We start from the raw sequence: 22,881 nt of genomic DNA, 5'->3' as shown, positions 1-22,881 counted from the left end.
GTTTTGATGTCTGTTTGTTTTAGTAATGCTGGTGTTTGGGCTACCAGTCCTTGCATTGTTGTGGACTGCCACAGAACTTGGCTGTTTCACGCTTGTTGAAGCTGCCACCTCTGAGACCCCCTCGGGGCAGGGTTGCCTGTCCATCATCCCAGTACATGATCAGGCCCTGCTATTTTAAACCCTTCACTCACAGCTTGGTCAATGTGTGCCAAGGGGACATGCCAAGGGAATACCCCTCTCCTAGAGTCCCTTAAGGGGGATTATGGAAAGCCCAGCAGGGGACCAACAACTGATACCCAGTTTTGATATATTTTGGAGGATCAGTTTCTGGAGCAGGCTGGCCACTCATGATCATTCAGACCTGAGCTGAAAGAAGATTGATTGTTAAGGCTACTGTGCAAAGAATTAGCACTAAAGTGTGTGGAGGAATACTGTTTGTGGACCAATATAGCACAAGTTATGGGTGGATATAAGGTCTATAGAGTGCAATGAGCTTTCCTATGCCATTTTATGAGGTTTCTCGTGTCATCATTACATCAAATAACAAATGGCATTCATCAGGAGAAACTGGAATCTTGGAAGAATTGCGGTTTAATCTGAACAGTTGGAAACTGGTTGGTGAGACATTTCTGATGCTAGCCTAGAAACTCTTCTCCAGTTCTGGTGGGGTCTAAATGGGTTTACTGGAGAATGTAATGTCCTTTATCAGCAAGGTTTTCCATAGTTTGGATACCATTTGGGTAGGTCAAACAGGTTGAGTAGATCCTCCTTGTTATGGCGTAAATCCTTTCTGATGGTCACTTGCTGGAAGTCAGTCCTTTACTTCAGTTCTGATATCATTGTCCAAACCTCCAAGCAGTTTGATGTGGACCCCATTAAACTTGGGATGGTCTTAAAATCTCCAGGACTTTATGGTCTCATCAAGTTCCCTCTTTCAACCTCCTTGGTCTCATCTACACCCAGCCTGGGACCAGTTAAAGGTTCTCATGATCAGGGCGTGCTATGTCAGGTAGAGAGAGGTGAACACCTTTCAATGCATTAAAAAAAATTACACAAAACAATTGGACCATTAATTATCTCCAGTTTATACTAAATTATAGTCAACTATATATTAAGGTATCCTCGATGTGTGGGAGCCTGAATCTGAGTAATTGGTTTGCATGAGGGTTAGGGGTAAGGTATCAAATTCTGAATTATGCCTCACATCCTCACAGAAAAGAAGTCAATCAGCACCCAATAAAAGTCTGTCAAATTCCTTTTCAGGACTGACAGGAGAGTAGATTTCTAGCCTTGACAACCAGAAGACCCAAAGTCAATAGTTGATAATATTATGAGCACAGCTGCCAATGGTGCTGGGAACCACACCTCACCTCACCAGTCAAAGCAATGTATAATCAACTGTTTGTCCTGATGTGAACTCTACATTGGATATTGGAATCCACCTAAGCTAGTGTATATGAATATAGTTTTCTTAAACTGGTATGAAGATGAACATTGAAGAAAAAAACAAGCAGATTGTTTGGAATCACCCCCCTATTACCATTTATTATCTTTAGCTCTATTCTTTCAAATGGTTTTGAAACTTATACAAACTATTCACTCTTTGATTTTTATCCATTATCAATACCTCTCATTAGCAAAGATTATTTGTAAACATTTGTCTTCATTCATCACCATATTCCAAACAGCAGCAGCTTTTCAACTTGCCCCCTAACGTTACATTCATCTTTTGTGTGAACCAATATGCTATAAACCCTTCAAGAGCCTTCAGTTGGTTGCAGCTAGACAGAAAGCATGACAACAGGTGCTCGAGGGCTTGATGTCTGCTAACAATGTTTATGTATATTTGCGGTATGTGAGGGAAAATCATAACAGTGGACCGCATCGTCCTGCAGCTTTGTTGATGGGTTGGCTTTGCCGTCCATTGCAAAATGACTGGCAGGCAAAATCACAGACAGATACTCAGGCAGTGATTTTTTTATCAGTATGCTTCTGCCTTTTGATTACCTTGCTACTCTTCATCAGTGTCAGATAGACATAAAGCAATAACTAGTTGCTGTTATTTATTTTTTTATTGCTGTTAGTGTTACTCATTTTTTTAAAACTTGTCCTTGTTTTTTTCTTTGAATCCAGATTAGAGAGTCAGGTTATGGGATTAGTACAGCCAAAGCCAGTGCTGGCAAGTTTCCCTAAAAGTTGTGATCCTAGTCAGCCTTTTTATTGGAGATACATTCTCCGCTAAATCAAGTGCAGACATGTCTGTGTTCACAGGCAGTTTGTGCGTGATACGTTCTGTGTGTATTTCTTAAAATATCGTTGTATTTGGAGACACCCAATTTACAAGACGTACAGCTTGTAATAGCAAAATAACAGTTGTATTCAATCCAGACCTTCCAGAACATTTTTAGTTTCTTCGCAGAAATTCAAATGGCACAAGTATATCTGACTTTTTAGAATGACGTGTACAGTGATGTTTACAGAAAATAGCCATGAAGATACACAGTTTTGGCCTTTTTATAAATCATACTACATCTACCCTATTTCTACCAAGGTTTGTAAGCAATCAATCACCCCCAAACCAGCAGTTGAAAGAGGTACTGTTGAACAGTTTAAGCGATATGTATAAACACACCTTCATGAGACAAGCCACAATAAACAAACCATGGGAAGATCAAGGAAACTCACGCCATGTGTGGGTGCCTTGAAGAGTGCCTCAATAAACAAACCCTCAGCATGCAGGAGTGGATAATCAACCAACCATATCTGGCAGCTTCCATACCAAACTGTAATACAGGTGGACTGTTCATACCCCCTTACCACTAGGATGGCGCTCTTGCCGCGCTCTCTGTGACATTGAATTTGACAGATCACTCAACGCATTGTATAGAAAAGAAACAAATCTTTGTACACTTTGTGTGTTTTGTTGTCCTCTAAGTCACACTTTTACATACTGTGTGATATACCCAGTAAGAAATCAAAGGTTACACATGTCCTATTAAGGTCGCAGTAAGAGCGCATCGCGATTGCCGTCTAGTGGAAAAGGGGGCCTTAGTAGAGGAGGTCTAAAATCAGTCACTGAAGGAGGCTGGGGCAGATGGAGTGATGACACAGAATTTATTTTCTCACCGTTTGTATATGCTGTCTGTACTTATATCAAGAAGATACGCCTTGCGGACCATTTAAAAGTCTTAGTCACTCTGTGATATCCACGAAAAATCAATCAAGACACCAGAAAATCAGAAATTGTACTTGTGGAACAATGAAGCTCCAAGCGGTCATGAAAAGAAGGTGACATCAATTATTATATTGAATTAATCAGTCAATACATAAATATCCAAATGTTTGAAAACTTGAACTTAATTAGATTCCACTGTCATCAGTTCTATGTCCATGTCAATAAACTGGGACTTCCCAAACCATCACTGTTGTGAAAGGAGTGGACTTCTCTCTCCTGACATGTTTGAAACTATGCAAGACATTGATTATTTAAGATATCCTTAATCTCTTCCAAAATAATGTTGCTTATACAGAGTTACAGGTTTATATATGATTGACAAGATCAAAGCCAGACCTTGCTGATAGAGGTCAGGGTTGTTCTATGTGATATCTGGCCAAGCCACACTTTCCATGACAAAGCAAACAGCCCTTGCTTCCATGTCTCAACACCAGACTCACCTGTCATACCATTTCCTGGTGCTTATTCAATTTCAATATGGTCTTCTGTGTCAGAAAATCACTGGTGTGTTTCCTTTATAAATAGAGGCCTTGTAGGGTTGGTCCATGTTGGTGCCAAATAGTTGACTAGCGTGTCCACCTTTCCTTTATATCTGTCAATCAAAAAGGAAAAGCAAGATGATCTAACTTCCTTATCCTGGGACAAGGATATCTCTACACTAAAGCAAAATACAATTTTGACATACCTGTAAGGGCCTATGGTGCCTTAAGGTTATATTGTACTGGACAGATAACTTATGATCAATTTAAACCAACAGTAAGGTACCTCTTCATGTTCAAAGAAACTGACCTACTTGGGGTCCTTTTTTCCAGAATTTGACCCATTTTTTGTCAGCTTGTCTCCAAGGGAAAAGAGACCTTAGAATGTTTTGAGTGCGCTCCCCCACTTCCAACTGGAATTCATGTCCCTTATCCCTCCCAGATGGCTGGATGTTGTGGTTGAGGTTTTTCATCAAAACAGGTCAAGAGGCTGAGCTCCACACTTCCGACAGGGAGCAGGAAGTGAAATCTGCAGGAATGAGGGATGTTTTGTTTGCGATATGAGACAAGGCTGTCTTAATTATAAGCTAAGGGTGATGGGATGAGGGTTATAGGTTATGGAAGTTCAGAATGTTGGTGTAAGTCAATCTTCTGCTGATAACAGGATGCCAGTGTACTCAGCATAGCCCAGACGTTTTACCATGTCCACCAGTCTGCTGAATTAAGATAACAAACTTACATGTATAATGGCACCTTCCGTTTCTTTCTTTTTACTCCTTTTGTGCATTATCTAAATCCAGCTCCTGCCCTGTATGATATGATCCGTATTGTCATTTTCTTGGTTATTTTTTACTTCAATCATTTTTCCTGAAAACTCACTGATGCTATAAAAATGCTGTATGTTATTTCTGTCTTAAAAATAAAACGAATCAACTCATATTGCTACAGACTCTTGAGTGTGTATAAATTAGCAAAAACAGATTGAGTGTACTTGTCTTATTCATGAAAATCAGAAACAGATACTGAACATAGATAGGGTTAAGTTTCCCTGCTGATTCAGAGGGCAAGCAGGTTAAGTATGTTTTTTTTGCAACAAATACCAATTTTACTGGTATAAATTGTATTTAAAAAAAATTATAAATGTGAGCCCTTCCCTGATTGTGTACATTTATATTCTACCTCCTCCTGTTAACCTCCCATAGGCAAGATGTCATTGCTTATCATAGGTGACAGAAAGAATGGAATAAATGAGACCTGATCAAAAATTGAAATATACATATTTTACAGGCCCTACTTTGCTGTTTGATTAATTAGATGAAGCTTTGTATAATATTCTGTACTTTCTCATTCTCTTCAGGACAACCAGCTGAAGGTGATTGAGTGCAACCTCCGCGTGTCACGCTCCTTCCCCTTCGTCTCCAAGACCCTCGGACACGACTTCATCGCCATGGCAACCCAGGTCATCATGAACCAGATGGTGGAGCCGGTCGAGCTAAACGGGAACGGAAAAGTCGGCGTGAAGGTACGAAATTCTTCATCACAACCTTCCTCTCTTAAACTGTCTTCTTTTCTCTCTCTCCCTGTCTGTACCAGCTGTGTGTTACCTTGTGGTTTCTATGGAAACGGGTTGCCATGACTACATCTCTTGGTGTACCACTCGGGTGTTAGGTCATGGCGCACGGAGCGGCTGACATTGCCTTGGTGTCGGAGCTATTGACCCTGGCACTGGAGGTAGTTACCACGTGCTCTTGTTTCTGTGTGTGTATGTGAAGTGGTTTAGTGCGAGTCCTCTTCACTCCCATGCATACCTCTGTCCACTTAATGTTTGTGCTGTCTTTCAAGATGTAACAGTGTAACTTCTATGTTCAAAGCAATTGTGGTACTGCAAAAGTATGTATTTACAGGGAGTTCTCATTTTATATGACAGAATAATTTTGAAAGTATGTAGAGAATTATACACAAGTTTAGAAGCAATAGAGCATCATGGCCACATTTTAGTAGCCTTATCCTTGTTAAGATTCATTTTCAGCATCACCTTTCCAGCATTTTCAGATTTTTCTCCACTTCCTGTTTACACTGATATGTCCAGGTATTTCCCTCTTAAAACATCTAGCAAATGTTTGAATGTGATAAAACCATAGATATGACATATAATTTCTGTTGTAGGTTCCCCAGTTCTCGTTCTCCCGGCTGGCCGGCGCTGACGCCCTGCTGGGAGTGGAGATGGCCAGTACGGGCGAGGTGGCGTGCTTCGGAGATAACCGCTACGATGCGTACCTGAAGGCCATGCTGAGCACCGGCTTCCGCATCCCCCGCAAGAACATCCTGCTGTCCATCGGCAGCTACAAGGTACAAAGTCATGTCAGGAGGACATGCAGTAACTGGAATAGTGATTATAACAAAATAACTATAAAGAAAGCTGCTTATATGAGGAGACACAGGGTACAAGAGCCTGAGTTTTTATTGATTACCTCTCAGATATTGGTTTCTTTGATGAGTGAATATCAGATTTTAGGTCATGACAGTGACAGAAATGGACTTAAATTATATACAAGTACAGTTGAAAAGTATTGATCTTTTAAGGAGTCTTACCAGTAAGGTTACAACAAGGTAAACCTCACTTCCAGAACAAGAACGAGCTCCTGCCTGCAGTCCGGACCCTGGAGAACCTGAAGTACAAGCTGTTTGCCAGTATGGGTACGGCTGACTTCTACAGTGAGCATGGGATACAGGTCAGTGTCTAAGTTCACTATCCTTACACGTACAAAAGTTACAAATCGTGAAGGAAAAAGTTTGTTCGTTTAGCGTCCAAATTCTCTATTTATTCACACATAAAGTTGACAAAACCAAAACAGTTAGTAGTGAGCTGGTTGTCTTTTCCTCTTAAATTGTAAAAAAGAGAAGCTCATAGTCTTTACCACTCTTAAATTGTAAAAAAGAAAAGCTCATAGTCTTTACAAAATGTTGTGCACAGATCACCCCCATTGAGTGGCCGTTTGAAGATGGAGAGGAACCCCTCAGTGCGAAGGGGGAGAAGGAGCCCAACATTGCTGACTACCTGACCGATAACATGTTTGATCTGGTCATCAACCTGCCCATGAGGAGCGGCGGGTATCGGCGCGTGTCGTCCTTCGTCACGCAGGGCTACCGCACGCGGCGCATGGCCGTGGACTTCTCCGTACCGCTCATCACGGATGTGAAGTGTGCAAAGATGTTTGTGGAGGTACAAGAACATGATTACTATGCTCTCGATTTAGATGCAGTCTTCTTAGATATCATATGTTATACATAGTATTAAAAATTTTAGGACCAGAGGAGAAAAGAACATAGACTATAGAACAGAAAGAATTGTAGACAGGAGTGTAGCCCATGGATTTTTTTCTTTCATCACTTGCACACAGGCGCTGCGTAAGGTTGGTGGAAGACCTCAGATGAAAACACACATCGACTGTATGACCTCCCAGAAGCTGGTCAAGCTACCAGGTAGGACCCCACAAAGGCTTCCTTAGGACCCGTAGTTCTCTTTCAGACTTGCAACGGTCCTAGTCCTCTATCTTTGAGGTCTCCCCTCAATAGGCTCAAGCTCATTAGGTTCTTGCAGTGTCTCTATTTTTAGCAACATGGCACTGTTGTGGTAGACAATCCTGCAAGGAAATCCTGGATGAAATGTGTTACGAGGGACATCAAAGTGTGTGGTCTAATAGGGACGAAGCTGCTGGACAGAGCTGCATGGAAGCTCAGTGTGAAGACTAGCCAACTGCTGCCTACCCCTGTGTCAAGGACCCCAGCAGCAGCATAATCAAATGGTCGATAAAACTACAACACTGTTAATCTATCCCTGCAGGTCTGATTGACATCCATGTCCACGTGAGGGAGCCAGGTGCGACTCACAAGGAGGACTTCTCCTCGTGCACGGCAGCAGCCCTGGCTGGCGGAGTGACCATGATCCTCTGCATGCCCAACACGTCTCCACCAACCACCGACCAGGCTTCTCTTGCTCTCACGCAGAAGGTTATTGTTTTCTTCTGTACATCTTGTTGCCTTGGACTTGGAGAAACCAAAGCATTAGAAAATCTAATGACTTAAGATCAAACACTTTTTTAACATTCTGACAGAACTTGTTACTATTACAAAGAGGGATACAGCTTTTCACTACATGTTTAATTCTGTACCATCAATTAAGTGCGCGTAAGGTTTAAGTTTCATTAGCTTTTTTTCAGTCGCCAGGGTCTTTATGAATTCTTAATGGTGCACATGTAATTTTGTTAAAACAAATCACAACACAACTTCTGACCTTGATCTCCATGACTCCATCCCCCAGCTGGCCCGACTGAATGCCAGGTGTGACTACGGTCTGTACGTGGGCGCGGGAACAGACAATGCTGACTTGCTGCCGCCGCTGGGCAACTCTGCCATCGCCATGAAGATGTACCTGAACAACACGTATGGCCCCCTGAAGCTGGATGACATCACAGTGTGGATGCAGGTACCACACTTTATAAGATTTCTATAAAGCAAGTAAACTAAATGCATTAATCTTAAGTTCTAATACTTGTGATCATTATTGACACATTGTCAGTAACAACCTGTATTGAGAAAGGTATTTTGTTGCTGTCCTTCTGCAGCATTTTGAGAAGTGGCCGAAGCACCTGCCCATCGTGTGCCATGCCGAGGGCCAGACCATGGCTGCTGCCCTCCTCATGGCCGAGTTCTACAAGCGGTCCATCCACATCGCACATGTGGCCAAGAGGGAGGAGGTGTGTATTAAACAGTTGTTTTTCAGAAACTACACTCATCATCAGGTTGTGCTGGTTGCACGGATGAACATGGCTCTCTTCCTCCATCCATCCCTAACCTCCACACTAGAACAGCAAGTGCTATAGATTATGATAGATGATATTTTTAAAAAGTACAGAATTTCTTTGTCCTTATTGTGGATTTTCCATGTAAACAGATCGTGGTGATCCGCCAAGCCAAAGACCGAGGAATGCAGGTGACCTGTGAGGTGTGCCCCCACCACCTGTTCCTGACCCAGGATGACCTGGAGGCCATAGGTCATGCCAGGGGTCAGGTCAAGCCCCCCATCCAGACCAAGGAGGACCAAGATGCTTTGTGGGAAAACATGGACATCATCGACTGCTTTGCAACTGACCATGGTAAGCTGTCTTTTCGTCAGAATGGCAGAAATGAATAAAGAAGAGCAGTTGAAGTAATAGTATGGCTTGAACCGGAACAAATGTTTTAGATAAAACCTCAAGTCACCTTGTCAGTAAGAATCTCCATCTTTGTCAGTAAGAATCTCCATCCTTGTCAGTAAGAATCTCCATCCTTGTCAGTAAGAATCTCCATCCTTGTCAGTAAGAATCTCCATCCTTGTCAGTAAGAATCTCCATCCTTGTCAGTAAGAATCTCCATCCTTGTCAGTAAGAATCTCCATCAGACAGACACCTTCCTGGCAATGATTGAATTTTGCCAAAGGCTAAAGGAACAGAAGACCATTTTTTCCTAAAGGGGAAACAACTCTTTAGATGTCCTGATCATTTGTGCATATATTTTCTGGTACCATGAAGTTGACCTTATGTTGCAGCTCCCCACAGTGTGGAGGAGAAGGAGGGACCCAAGCCGCCCCCAGGCTACCCCGGGCTGGAGACCATGCTGCCGCTCCTGCTGACCGCTGTTACTGATGGTCGCATCACCATGGAAGTAAGTCTTCTGGTCTTTTACATTACAGCTTGATGTGATTTGCAGGGTCTTGCTCTTGTAACCAGGTGTCACCCAATCCTTGTTGAAGATATGATCCACTAAACTTTTTAAGGTTTAGATCTATACACGTTTGATACTTTCAATTTTATCAGGAAAATAACATGCTTCCAAATACATGAGTATATATTTGTGATTTTTTCAATGGTTTCTAGGACATGTAAGCTGCATCTGCTTTTCTTTTAACAAACTTCTACTCTATCTCCAGGATCTGATTGCCAAACTGTACCACAATCCTCGGCGAATCTTCAACCTGCCGGAGCAGAAGGACACCTACATCGAGGTGGACATGGACTCAGAGTGGACCATTCCCAAGTACATGAAGTTCACCAAGTCCAAGTGGACGCCCTTCGCTGGGATGAAGGTCCGCGGGGCCATCCGGAGGGTGGTGCTGCGAGGAGAGGTGGCCTATGTGGATGGACAGGTGGGGGGATTCTTATTCAAACCACCATTAGTTTTAGCTACTAATAAATCATCATTATTATGGATAAAAAAACATTATTTTGTTGCGATAAAGTCCTTTGCAACTCATATGTTACAGGATGTAGGTTATTCCTTCAATCATTCCTTTGTTTGCCAAAAATGTATGTGTATGTCAGTGGGTTACTTCTAATGGCAATGGTCCTTGACTTAAGATAGTCCTCTGCCTCTCCCTCCTCAGGTGTTAGTACCTCCAGGGTTCGGCCAGGATGTGCGCACAGAGACTGATGCAGTAGTGTTTGCCAAACCCATAGGTCCTGCTCCAAAGGTGAGAAAAACACTGTTGTTTCACTATTAGAGCCACATTGTTGTAAACTTTCCCATCATAGATATTTCCAATGGTAACATAACAATGTTGTACATCACCCATGAAAATTTGTTTTTGTGCTCATGTGCATGTGTTTTTTTATGAGCAAAGAACAATCAGGTCTTGCACTCTAAGTAATCTTGTTCATTTTTAATTTGCATTCTGAGATGATGATTCACATTGATAGCTGTTCATTCTCACCTTCTGAAACAAAAACATTATATTTCAGGCATAGCTGCTTTGCATGGCTCTTGTTTGCAGTTTGTAATGCAAAATAATTTATTTGCAAGAAATTATTACAATTTACGGTATTTCAGTACATATATCAAATGCATTCAGTAACACCAGACGCTGGCAGATCACTTTTATTTCAACTGCACAGCACTGCACAGCACTAGGCAGACCTGTGGGATGGAGATGGCTTCTTATTGTCTTTCTAACATAGAGCTGGCTTCTTCTTGTCTTTCTAACTCAAAGCTGGCTTCTTGTCTTTCTAAATCTAACTCAAAACAGAAAAAAGACCCAAAATGATGCAAGAAGGAAGCAAATCAGAAGTATGGAAGACAAAGCAAATATGACATAATCAACTATTTTTCAGCTTTGTTACATACCTATTCTGTCAGAATCCATTTTCATTTTTGCATTTTCTTTGTTTTTGATTTGTAGAAAGGTGTGAAGGGAGTCGCTGGGACAGAAAAGCTGGTCCCACTTGCGGACTCCACTCTTGTCAATCTTACAGAAAACCAGGTTGATCATTGTTTTACAGGCTCCTTATTCTCATCTGTGATGTGGATGTATTGTGCTTAAGTTACTGTACTCTTCTGTCAGCAAGAAATTAGCTGGTGAAAGGATGAGGACAAAGCTTCTAGTCTCTCAGAAACGTGCACTAGACTGATCTATCGTGATAATTGTGCTTCAACTTAAAGTGTACCTTTGAAGCTTACAGTGTTCAGCTGCTGCAATACCCAAACCATTGAGAGATATGTAAGCCTCTACTACCAAGCATAACTGATAGTCATGTTGAGTTTGATGTTTTATTGTGGCATGAATGATGAATCTTTGCTGCCTTCTATTTTCTCCACATCACAGCCAGTACCAGTGCCTGTGCCACACATCGCAGGAGGAGAGCCCGCCCCGCCCACTGTCCTGTCTGCTCCCCCCAGCCCTCGCAAGATCCAGCCACAGCGGGAGCAGTTCCAACTCCCCCCACGGGTTCGCAGGATGTCCGAGCGCGAGATGCATACAGGTGATTACACTGTGTGATGCGCCCCCTTGTGAGGATGACAGAAAGTGCACTGTGACTGAGTGAACATGTTCAAGAATTTTGTTGTGTCTTCCGTATCCATGTCAAAAGCACTTTATTTGAAAGCAGACATGGTATGCACATTCTTCTGTGTACTTCTTTCTATTGATCTTGTTTTGTAATGTACACATGCCTCTTGTTTTTGAGTACTCTTTTCCTATGTATTCCTACTTTTGTTTAATGGCTCTTCTGTCCTGTTGCTATATTTTCTATTCTTGTGGCATTGTGTGGCACAGACGATGTGCTACCATTCCCCGCTGTGGACCGCCTGAACGCGCCTACCATTCCCGCCATTAGAGAGCGAATACGCCATCTATCTGAGAGCTCAATGAAAAGTGGTGAGTGAAAGACAGAGGATGGCTAGGTAGGGCATGTACTGATAGCTAGTATCCAGGTGAAATGGAGCTGTCAAAGAGGAATGGACGACAGACATCCCTTCAGCATGCCTGCACGTTTATTCAATACATTCAAATAGTTTTGATGTACATGTCTTCTGTAACAGTTTTGATCTGTGTGACGCATGGATGTACTCCAGCTAAGTCGACCACACGCTACAGATGTAAATTGTTGCTCTACATGTATGAAAGGTGGCCTTCTATGAAATACATGTACTTCTTGACCAGAATTTGCTGTGTCCTCTCTTACACCAGCTTTTTACTGTCACTCACTAACCCTCAGTGCCCTCCAAGGACAGTCTAAGCAGCACTTGTTGACACGTGTGTGTACATGTTTTGGGCCTGTCCTGCACCCCTGTTCTGTGTAGAGATTTAATTTCAGATAGGCGAACTTGTTAGGTTACCATTGACAAAGTGACATTTGATCCTGTTGATGACAGATACTTGCCTTGCAGCACAACTTGTGTTGTTTATACCGTATGCTGAATTTGTGAACACAAAGTTGCAGTTGCATACATGTAGAAATAACTTCTGCAGAAGTTGACATTCCAAAACTTGCACATACATGTATATGAGTTAAAGAAAAGGTTCAGTAATACATGCATTCGACAAACCTTGCTTAGTGACAGAAATCACCAGATTTTGCTTTACATTTCTTTTTAGAATTACAATATTCCTATTCAGGCCTTCGTTTCTACATTACTGTTTGCTCTGTTTGTCATGTTAATGCACAAAATTAACCTTCCTTTTGCTAATTTGCTCTAGTCAGTGCCAGATTTTCGCATGGATGCAGATTTAGTGTGCTTAAGATTAAGGTGCAAACTTTGATTGAAAGTATTGAGTCTCCAGAAGTTCACCCGGGCACAACACAGTGAAAGGCATTTCTGTAATGCAGTTGTTTTTATTTCCACCAGAGGGCACCCCTCCCTCGGCAGAGACCCAGATCGTGGGTGTGCGTGGGATCAGCATGACGCCCCCCTCTGTGGGCAGCACCCCCCAGCCCATCCCCCTCCCCATCAGCAGCTCCACACACGGCTTCGTCGGCCTGCACGTCCTGACCGCAACCAGGTCAGTATGGTCACCTGTTAGTCAGGAAAGGGTTAACAAACAACCAGCTCAGTATGGTCACCTGTTAGTCAGGAAAAGGTTAACAAACAACCAGGTCAGTATGGTCACCTGTTAGTCAGGAAAAGGTTAACAAACAACCAGGTCAGTATGGTCACCTGTTAGTCAGGAAAAGGTTAACAAACAACCAGGTCAGTATGGTCACCTGTTAGTCAGGAAAAGGTTAACAAACAACTATGTCAGTATGGTCACCTGTTAGTCAGGAAAAGGTTAACAAACAACTACTGTAAATGAAGAAATGTTCGCGGTGGATTAATGTTCGCGGTTTTCGCGGTAGCCGCTTCACCGCAAATTTAAAACTACCGCGAACATTTTTCCATAACAGTAAGAGACTACAGTGCATTGTGCTACCGTGAAATTAAAACCACCGCGAAAAGTCCATTTTCCCGCTACCGCGAAATAAAATCCCCGCAACTTAAATGCACTTACAGTATGTCAGTATGACAAGCTGTTAGTCAGGAAAGGGTTTACAAAAAATAGGTTAGTCTGATGACTCTGATCACCTGTTAGGAGAGGTTATGATTACCTGTTAGTCAGGAGAGGATTAACAAACAAATAGGTCAGTGTTGTAACTTGTTAGTCAGGGAATTGTTAACAAACAACCTGATAGTCAACAGAATGCCAAAAAAAAGGAACCACAGCTTTATTTGTAGATTAGTCGCCTTTCTTATCTGCTTTACAGCCATCGTTGTAACAGTTAGTGTGTAAAATTAGATGCTTCATTCAGAACAAGATCTAAGTCTTAGTGAGCACACCTTCCGTGTACATGTATATGACACATTCCATCCAGAAACGAAAACTAAGAGGTGTATACAAAAACTGCCAACAAGTTGATGACAGTTTCTCCACTTGTTCCCAGGTTCAACAAGGAGCAGCTGCACCACCTGTTCAACGTGGCCCATAACATGCGGACCATGGTACAGAAGGACAGGCCACTGGACGGCCTGCTCAAGGTATGGGAAAGAACTGGGAGGTGATGATGATAGGATGGCGTGTCAGAACAGAAACCAGATAACAGAACCATTTCCTTAGTCATTGTTTAAGTGATTGGTAAACTTTTCGTTCGAAGGTTGGGAATATTAGTCTCCTTAGATTGCGGAGCTCCATTCCAATCAAATCTTCAGTGCAGGACTAGCAGGTGCTTTATTGGTGTGTGCCTGTGGGGTACGTAGTGGCTTATGAATCGTACAGAAGTTTGTGTACTCTTTTTGTAGGTATCCACAGAAACGTCTTAAAACACTACATACCATAGCAGATTAATTACATCTTAATGTAAAAATTAAATGACAGCTGATAACACCTGAGGAAAAATGCTTCTGTATGTAGGCAGTAAAACGACCTGTTTACCCCTGTGTTGTTCCAGGGCAAGGTGATGGCAAGTCTGTTCTACGAGGTCAGCACCCGCACCAGCAGCTCCTTCACGGCCGCCATGCAGCGTCTGGGCGGGACGGTCATCCAGCTGGACGAGAGCAGCTCCTCACACCAGAAGGGAGAGTCTCTGTCAGGTAAGCGGACAGGTTTACATACGGTGTGCCTTGGGAAAGACAACTGTGTCATGATCAATGGATCTTGAATATGGTCCTGTACCTCATGATCAGCAAACTAGTCCATACAGAGATTTTAAGTAGAACGGCTTCTAGTTCCAGAGGCAGGGCCGCTAACCACATGACTACGCGCGCTACCCTGCCTTTGCTGTATAATACCTATTTGTAAACATGTAGATGTAGCATTTATTTGCAGCAGTCTTTTCATCATGAAACCCTGCTGAAATACTATTTTGAGTTCCTGTAGCTGTGACACTGACTAAGATCTGCTGTCCCCTCCCCCAGACACGGTGCAGGTGATGTGTGGCTACAGTGACGTGGTTGTCATCAGGCACCCCAAGCCTGGAGCACTGGAGGTGAGTCAATCTGTAAAACTCATTACAAGCCATCATCTGTAGACTTACAATGCTTTCATGATCATTATAACTTTGTGATGCTTGTTCCTATACTTCTGATACCTTCATAGTAATAATGATAATAATAATAACAATGACTGTTCTTAGTTGTAGAAAGACAGAGAACTAATACTCTGCCATCAACAACCAAATCAGTATACAGTACGTCTTTGTACTTCTACATTTGCCTCCTGTCTTCTGATACCTTAAGTTCTAAAATGAGAACAATTGTGTCGGCACTGTTGAGACCGTGTTCTCCTCTATGCAGGTTGCCTCCAGGAACTGTCGTAAGCCCATCATCAATGCAGGTGACGGCACAGGTGAACACCCCACCCAGGCCCTGCTGGATGTCTTCACCATCAGGGAGGAACTCGGAACTGTCAACGGCATGACGGTGGGGAACATGGCTATCTGTCTGAAACGCTGATAGCATTTTTAGTGTTGGAGGATTTAGTCAGTCACACTGTCAGATGAATCTTGCTATAATACTTGTGGCAAAACTGTCATTAGACATTGAAGCTACACATTTCTATTTCTTGTCATATGCACTGTCACCAGTTTGCAAGTTTTCTAAAGATGATGAGAATTAAGTCTAAGTTTTGATCCAGAGAGTGAGAGGTAAATATTAAGTCAAGAGGGTAAAGAAATACTAAAATGTTTGTTTTTGGAAAACAGGTGAAATAAATTGTCAGTATGAATAACAGTAATAATCCCATTTCCCAGGTGACGATGGTAGGAGACCTGAAGCACGGCCGTACTGTCCACTCCCTGGCCAGGCTCCTCACCCTGTACAGGGTCAACCTGTGCTACGTCGCACCCAAAGGTCTGGAGATGCCACAGGAGGTCGTGGACTATGTCGCTGCCAGGGGCATTCCACAGGTAAAGACAGGGATGCTGGAAACATTTTTTTTACAATTACAAGACTTTTTATGTACCTCATTCTTATACCTGCAAATGTTCCTGGCAAGATACAAAGAAAGGATGTACTAGGCTATGATGTAAGAGTTTGAAAGAAGTTGTTGCTTTTTATTTCATTCCTTATTGTCTCCTACCCTTGTAGAAAAAGATGCGCATATATTTGCAAAGACTTAGCCCTTCCATTCCCTTCCAGTCCACCTACAGTAGTCTGGAGGACGCCCTTCCTGAGACAGACGTGCTCTACATGACCCGCATACAGAAGGAGAGGTTTGCCACTCCAGAGGAGTATGAGAGGGTAAATAACCTTATTTACACAATGTATTTAGCCTGTAATACATGTAACTAGGAGAATTACATGTACATTTATATCTTCACAAGTGTTGTGTCAATCCTTCATGTAAAACATGACTTTTAGTTGCCTGTACTGTTTGATACATTTTCATCTTGTCATCATGTGTAGAGTATAGGAATGCTCTCAATTTACTGTGTGTGATTTTGTTTGTCCAGAGCTGCGGCCAGTTTGTGGTGACACCTCACACCATGACTAAGGCTAAGAAGAAGATGGTCCTGATGCACCCTCTACCCAGGGTGTTTGAAATCAGGTGAGTTTCATGTGTTGGTTGTAATTGTAGCGATGTAGTGCATTTTGTCAGTCTTGAAGAATTGTAGTCCTGTCTTGTAAGCTGATCCAGTTGGGTTACTCAAGAATTTACAAGGAGGAGGAGGAGTAAAAAAAAACGTAGCTAGCATTTAGCCTGTGCCGTTTTGGTTGGTTTTTAAATGAAAAGCAGCCCATATATTGTAGTGTGATAGTAAGAGACAATAGGAGCCTTTCTCTAGCTCTGTGATGTCATCTGCAGTCATACTGTCTGTGCTGATTATCCTATTTTTATTTTCACAGCCCTGAAGTGGACACAGACCCGCGTGCTGCGTACTTCCGCCAGGCAGAGTGCGGCATGTACGTCAGGATGGCGCTCCTCGCACTGGTGCTGGGTCGGGTCTGATCCAACTGAACTATTCACGCCGTTTTTGTGACCTCACGTCAGCCTCTCTCCAAAGCACACAAGTTGTCCAATATTCCAATACTATTTTTCTAGTATACTATATTCAAGGACTGCCAAGTTCCAACAGTAACTGTCAAGATTATACTCACATTTCAACCCATTAATGTCTTAAGATTGCCAAACATGATACTTCAGGACACTTAAATGTTATGTCGACTATTTTATTTATCCAGTGTTTTTCCTATTGGAGCTGAGATTTATTCTTCTTTCTTTACTTCCAAGTGAAATATTGTCTCTATACATTTATCATATATAAACATTCAAAAAAAGTTTTATGAACTACAGTTGTATGTAGCTGAGTATTGGGTGAGTTTACTTGTTATTTCACCTTTATGAAGGACTTGTCTGAGTGTTGAATGTTTATAGACTAAATGTTGGATCAAGGGAGAAGTTTGTGTTAAACACATTCCAGATGGAGACCAAGTGTTGCTTACAATGTGCCATACAGGAGCTGAATGTTGGTTCTACATGCTCATTGTAGAGTCTCTCTATTGAAGTAATTTTTACAAGCCTACATAAAAGACCTTTCAAACGGCAAAGCAATTCTGTCCTGTCAATGTAACTAAAAGAAATGCACCCATCCTTGTGAAAGTCAATGTGTTTGTGCATAGGACAGCCGGTTGTCAGATAGAGCACAAATGAAGCCACTTGTGCCTGAGTTGGGAAACATCTACATGTACATGTACGTTGATATTTGGTGTATTCATCAACTAGACCAAAGGCCTTCAGACCTTTCACTATTGTACTTAACCTTTCCTCCTCCAAAAAATCATGTGGTACTGGCTTTTTTGCTGAAATGATACTGTACTTATGTACTGAACAGAATGTGTAAGAATCTCTGCACCAGTGGACACAATCAATGTACTTCAGGATTTAAATTTGTTTAAGACAAGGTAAAGGACTTCAATTTCACGAGTGCATGTGTAGTTAGAAACATTGTTATCCACGCATTAATTATTATGTAGAATACTGTATGAGTAAATATAATATTGAGGATGAATTTGAGATTGATCTGATTTGGAAGGATGCAACATCTTGACAAGTAGCAAAAAAGGATATGTACTTGTAGATTAAAGAAAAAAGACCAACCAAGTGTTTGTGAATCTTTCAAATCTAAGTTGCTGTTACACATAAGTTACGTAGTTAAATAATCCAATGGAAACCACAGCTGTTTGATCCTTGTTACTACAAAATGTATGCTTGACTTCGTCCCTGGTTGAGGTTCCATCTCTGTTCAACAGGAGGCGCTTTTGTACACGTTCCACTTTGTGTAAAACTCTAAGACAACGGGTATCAAGAGCAGGCATAAAAAATAACTTGACATGAAAATTAGAACCCATTTATTGATAAATAATACTGCATTATACACATCTCTGGGTACATACATGGTTTAGGGATGACCACGTTGCATACACAATTAGAAAACCTGTCATCATACATGTTTATATCATACAAAATAAACCACCTAAACCCCAACAAACAGTTCAGAGGAATGACTATGGTACTAGTACAGACAATAAGGACTGATATGACTACCCATCAAACACCATATTTTCTCTAGACTGATCTGATTTGTTTGGTGTAAAAGAATCAATGATTTTTTTTCTTATGCAATCACTAGTGCCGTGCACCTCTGTTCACCTGGGCGGGATGCCCCTGAAGGGGACTTTGCCCAGTATAGTATAGAAATAGAAATGACGAAACCACGTGAATGTCCTACATGTCAAAAAGGCTAAATGTGTATGTTCACCAAAAGGCCCAACAAACAAAAACAGGCAAGCTCATAGCACAAAGAGTAACTGCACTTTCACCAAGACATCAATGTACAGGTACAAGCATTCAGCTTGGCACTACTTATTATGTGCAAAAACATATATAAGACTTGTGAAAACATAACCCAAGTACATAGGAAATCAGATATTTCAAAACATACATGTAGAGGTATCTTTGTAAAAACACTAGATGCCAAAATTGGAGGATTCTGTTGGAGAAACCCTGTTATTGCCTTTGAAAGTACATGCTGACAGAAACGAAATGTTAAGATTTCAGAGTTCCCATTTTAGGAAGCTACAGGTATTTGTATCAACTAATCAAGAGGGTCATGATATCCTCGAATAACAGTCACAACCTTCAAAGTAAAATTTCAATTGCATATTTTGAAAGATACATGATATAAGTCAACATGTAATTGTATGGTATTTGTCATTTCATCTTGTAATATTTTACAAGTTTGTTAAATATCATGATATGTACCCCATAATAACCAACATAACAATCTGTTCATTTAAGACATAAAAAAGTGAAAAATATAGTTTAGTAACAATGAATTTTCTACATCCTGGTGTGTTAGTGAGCAATTCTCTGAAAGCAGAATAAATGTAACACAATGGGTACATCAGTGATCCTAGTTCCTCAGTACATGTATATTTCTAATACATACTGTTGTCATATTTTCTTATCAACTTAGCTGGGTTTTGCTTTATAATCCTACAAATAGCCGACATCTTTTCTACCACAAATTTGAACATGAATGATTACATTCAAACAAATTTCCATACAAGAAGAACAGCTATACTATACATACCACCATAGCTGTATTCATTTCTAGTTGATGGCATTAATTCATATTAAACACCAGTATGGCACAATAGCACTGTTGGCTACAAATAACCTGTCAGAATACATACATTCATAGTCTACAACATTTTAGAGATTGTCATTGGTACATGTAATAAAAATAGCACTTGTAGCATATTAGTCATGCTTGGCCAATTCTCTAACTGGTAAATAATTCCCAAATTATTTGCTCAAAATGGCACGTCTTCCTTCCTCTATCAATAACAAATTAGAGGAAATAACTGAAAACATCATTTTACACATGAAGTAAATGAACCTACATGACTCACCAGTTTTTAGTTTCCGTACATTTGTACATGTAAATAGTTCATACATGTAGAACATGAATATTACACAGTCACCATTGTGCTGTTAGCAGATGTCAAAAGTAACCACCCAAATTCTTAAAGCTGCACTACCAGCAAAGTAAATACCATTAATTATATTTATTTTTCACCTTAGTATCTATAAGATATCTACATGGCATTTCTACTCGTCCTACATGTACGACCCTGTCCTCGTGTGTCATGATTGGCCGATCTGGTGTGACTTGATTCGTGCACTATCAACAGCGTCTAGGAGGTTCTTGGCGTCCATAGCGAGGATGTGAGCTGACTGCAGCATGCCCTTCTTGTACTCCTGGTCCAGAGTGGTGTTGCTGTACTTCTGCGCCAACTTCATCTTCTCTATCAGGTTAGCCATGTCAGAACTCAGCACCTTGTGCGCCATCTCAATCTGTGGAGTGCACAAGCATGTTTGTATGACTTAATTCAGGCAATTTAGCAAACAACACACTCATCCAGTCACGTGACATGAGAGAGAGTGCATCCAACCCTCAGGTCACGTGACCCTTCAAAGCTGAAAAAACATGGTGCATGGATGCCAAGTGAAAGCTTCTCACAGCAAACTTCTGGTCGTGAGTACTAGTTTAATTGCCTTCATTCCTACAAAAACACTTCACTCACTCACCCATTAATTTACAGCCACAGGCATGCTTACAAGATGAATGGTCAGATCAAACAATAATTCTTCACTAACAAAAATCAGGCATCACATTGTCCAAATTGCTACATGTACAAGTCTTCCTGACCTCCCTGTGCAGATCTGCAGGGATCCTCGCTGTCACCTCGTCCACACTGGTCAGGAGACTCTTCAGGGCCAGTCCTACTTCCTGCAAGGACAACAATAACATCTCAATAATCAATAACAATGGAGTACATTACGTACGACATCTTTGGGAGTGCTCACTAGGAATATCTTTGAAGATGTTGCACTAAACCCTGAGTCTCTTCATACTCTAAAATGTACATGTACATTGTAGACATAGATAATATGATGTAACCTCCACTAATAAAATGTATGTGGCAATAGTGTTTCACTAGTATGTAAAACTCAGAGGAAAATTTCTATACAAAAATGTCCAAGACACAAGTGCATCTTCTTAAGATCATATACAACATCTTAAGTATCTTAAGTAGCATACATAAGAATTCTCCACAAAGAAGAAAATAAGTCTTGTAACTATGTAACAATGTTTAAGATAAAAGTAGTAAAACAGAGGCTGAATAACAGATCAAGGCAAAGAAGGCTGACAGACATATGATGAAGACGGTACGAACCTTGACCAAGATGACGTACTGGTCAGCCTTGGCATACTGCAGTTTGTTGGACATCTCCATGACCGCACGCACCACACCCGTGGTGTTGTCAAACACATGGTCATTGGTCCTGTCCAGGTCCATGGTGGGAGGAGGGGCCGCTTCAGCCTGGTAGAAGGACAGAAATGTATATCTGTGATCAGTATATGTGATAAGACAGTAAATGTACACAACAGTTCCCTCCCCTTGCATTTATCATAACTATAGCATCTGTGATCAGTATACATTGTAGGTGAAAAGGCAGGTTCTGGCAAATGTACAAGTACAAAAAGTTCTTGTCCCTAACGTTTGTTAAAGTTTCTACTAAATGGAGAACATATATACCATGTCATCTATCATTACAATAGCAATCAATGTGTTTAAATACCTTTATCTGATTGACCTGTAATACATATAGGCTCAAACAGAGAGTGATCCTTGCTATCATGATAATAAGGAGAAGATACCCACAGGACCACACAATGCACATATACACTGTATGTCTGTACAGTGCAGTACTTACTGGAGGGGTTGTAGGGGGAGGACTCTGTGATGATAACTCAGCAGCATTACTGGTCCTGGGGCTTAGTGGAAGGCCTGGTCCTGGAAGTAAGCAAGGCAAGTTTCCTTCATGACCACAAAGAGGATGGACAGTTTTCTGACAGCACTAGCTCATCTTTATCTGTGGGGTAACCTATATCCTTTGTTTTCAAAAACGGCATTGAGGGATATCAAGATGGTGGTTTCAAACTGTAATACATGTGTTTTTTAAATATTACAATTTGAAAGCAAAGTTTGCAAAATGATATCCCTAAACACCATTTTCAAATACAATTGACTTTTACTGTTACATGTACATTTTTTTTTGTAGGCTACTCTTCAGATAAGGGTGAACTAACATTACACAATCATAACAATCTACCAAAGGCTGTAGTGCTATCACCCAGACTATTCAGTCTCTGACAGTAGTTGTCTTACTTGCAGGTTTTGGAGGTGGCTCATTACTATTTGCTTCTTGTGGGCTCTGTTGGTAAGATGGCAGCTCTGGAAGGGGTCTCTGGAAAACGAAAAATGGCTTGAGTAAACATAAAGTTATAATTATACAGTATGGGGTAGCGAGTTGACTGACATGATCAGCAACATCATCATCATCATTTCAGATGGGACCAATATCAAGAGCAAGTATGCTATTTTCTGGGGAAGATTTTTTATCATTGACTCATGTCAATAAAATGAGTCCATTGACAAATACATGATGGACATGTAAATGGGCACACAGATACAACTATATATCATATAATGACTAAAATAACTTTTCTTCTACACCACACAATATGATAAGAATAAATGTGAAGAAATTCTTCAACAAGCTTTTTACTCAACTACTAGTAGAAGAATAGCTTAGTCTGCTACAAACTGTAGTATATTGTATCAAAGATTGCTATCGAGGTGTTAGTTGTACAGTCATATCACTTCTTAAGTTATAATTCTGCTTTACTTGACTTACCTTCCTTATGTCTGCATATGCCTTTGGGTAGTACAGAGTGGGTAACAAGAGGAAGAGTGCAAGAAGATATTAGCAGGGGCAGGCTATAGTTGTATGCATAAGGTAACAACTGTAAA

At 41.2% G+C, this 22,881-nt stretch overlaps 2 protein-coding genes across 20 annotated transcripts in view; one reads left to right on the top strand and one right to left on the bottom strand.

Annotated features, from left to right (window-relative positions):
- Positions 1-18,060, top strand: part of LOC118409817 (CAD protein-like) — a 47,281-nt gene extending 29,221 nt beyond the window's left edge. Inside the window, exons 24-46 of one of the 2 annotated variants that reach the window (XM_035811137.1) lie at positions 5,072-5,236; positions 5,881-6,063; positions 6,342-6,446; positions 6,689-6,937; positions 7,116-7,197; positions 7,559-7,725; positions 8,036-8,200; positions 8,340-8,471; positions 8,669-8,870; positions 9,302-9,417; positions 9,683-9,898; positions 10,136-10,222; positions 10,928-11,008; positions 11,351-11,507; positions 12,874-13,027; positions 13,944-14,037; positions 14,448-14,589; positions 14,914-14,984; positions 15,292-15,417; positions 15,747-15,902; positions 16,135-16,236; positions 16,449-16,543; positions 16,843-18,060. In XM_035811137.1, coding sequence (XP_035667030.1) covers positions 5,072-5,236; positions 5,881-6,063; positions 6,342-6,446; positions 6,689-6,937; positions 7,116-7,197; positions 7,559-7,725; positions 8,036-8,200; positions 8,340-8,471; positions 8,669-8,870; positions 9,302-9,417; positions 9,683-9,898; positions 10,136-10,222; positions 10,928-11,008; positions 11,351-11,507; positions 12,874-13,027; positions 13,944-14,037; positions 14,448-14,589; positions 14,914-14,984; positions 15,292-15,417; positions 15,747-15,902; positions 16,135-16,236; positions 16,449-16,543; positions 16,843-16,945 — 3,150 coding nt within the window. In that variant the 3' untranslated portion in view covers positions 16,946-18,060. The remainder of the gene's footprint in view (positions 1-5,071; positions 5,237-5,880; positions 6,064-6,341; positions 6,447-6,688; positions 6,938-7,115; positions 7,198-7,558; positions 7,726-8,035; positions 8,201-8,339; positions 8,472-8,668; positions 8,871-9,301; positions 9,418-9,682; positions 9,899-10,135; positions 10,223-10,927; positions 11,009-11,350; positions 11,508-12,873; positions 13,028-13,943; positions 14,038-14,447; positions 14,590-14,913; positions 14,985-15,291; positions 15,418-15,746; positions 15,903-16,134; positions 16,237-16,448; positions 16,544-16,842) is intronic. The other variant, XM_035811138.1, reaches the window with a different exon arrangement.
- A 262-nt stretch (positions 18,061-18,322) lies between these two features.
- Positions 18,323-22,881, bottom strand: part of LOC118409818 (focal adhesion kinase 1-like) — a 45,647-nt gene continuing 41,088 nt past the window's right edge. For 16 of the 18 annotated variants that reach the window (XM_035811139.1, XM_035811145.1, XM_035811155.1 and 13 more), the window contains 6 exons: positions 22,766-22,786; positions 22,237-22,315; positions 21,782-21,861; positions 21,241-21,387; positions 20,712-20,792; positions 18,323-20,356 (listed from right to left, as the gene is read on the bottom strand). In XM_035811139.1, coding sequence (XP_035667032.1) covers positions 20,147-20,356; positions 20,712-20,792; positions 21,241-21,387; positions 21,782-21,861; positions 22,237-22,315; positions 22,766-22,786 — 618 coding nt within the window. In that variant the 3' untranslated portion in view covers positions 18,323-20,146. The remainder of the gene's footprint in view (positions 20,357-20,711; positions 20,793-21,240; positions 21,388-21,781; positions 21,862-22,236; positions 22,316-22,765; positions 22,787-22,881) is intronic. The other 2 variants (XM_035811144.1, XM_035811148.1) reach the window with 1 other exon arrangement.

This window comes from Branchiostoma floridae, chromosome 2, assembly GCF_000003815.2.
Source record: "Branchiostoma floridae strain S238N-H82 chromosome 2, Bfl_VNyyK, whole genome shotgun sequence".
Lineage (NCBI taxonomy): Eukaryota > Metazoa > Chordata > Leptocardii > Amphioxiformes > Branchiostomatidae > Branchiostoma > Branchiostoma floridae.
The sequence above is the reverse complement of the archived record's forward strand: the minus strand, read 5'-3'. Positions and strand labels throughout refer to the sequence as shown.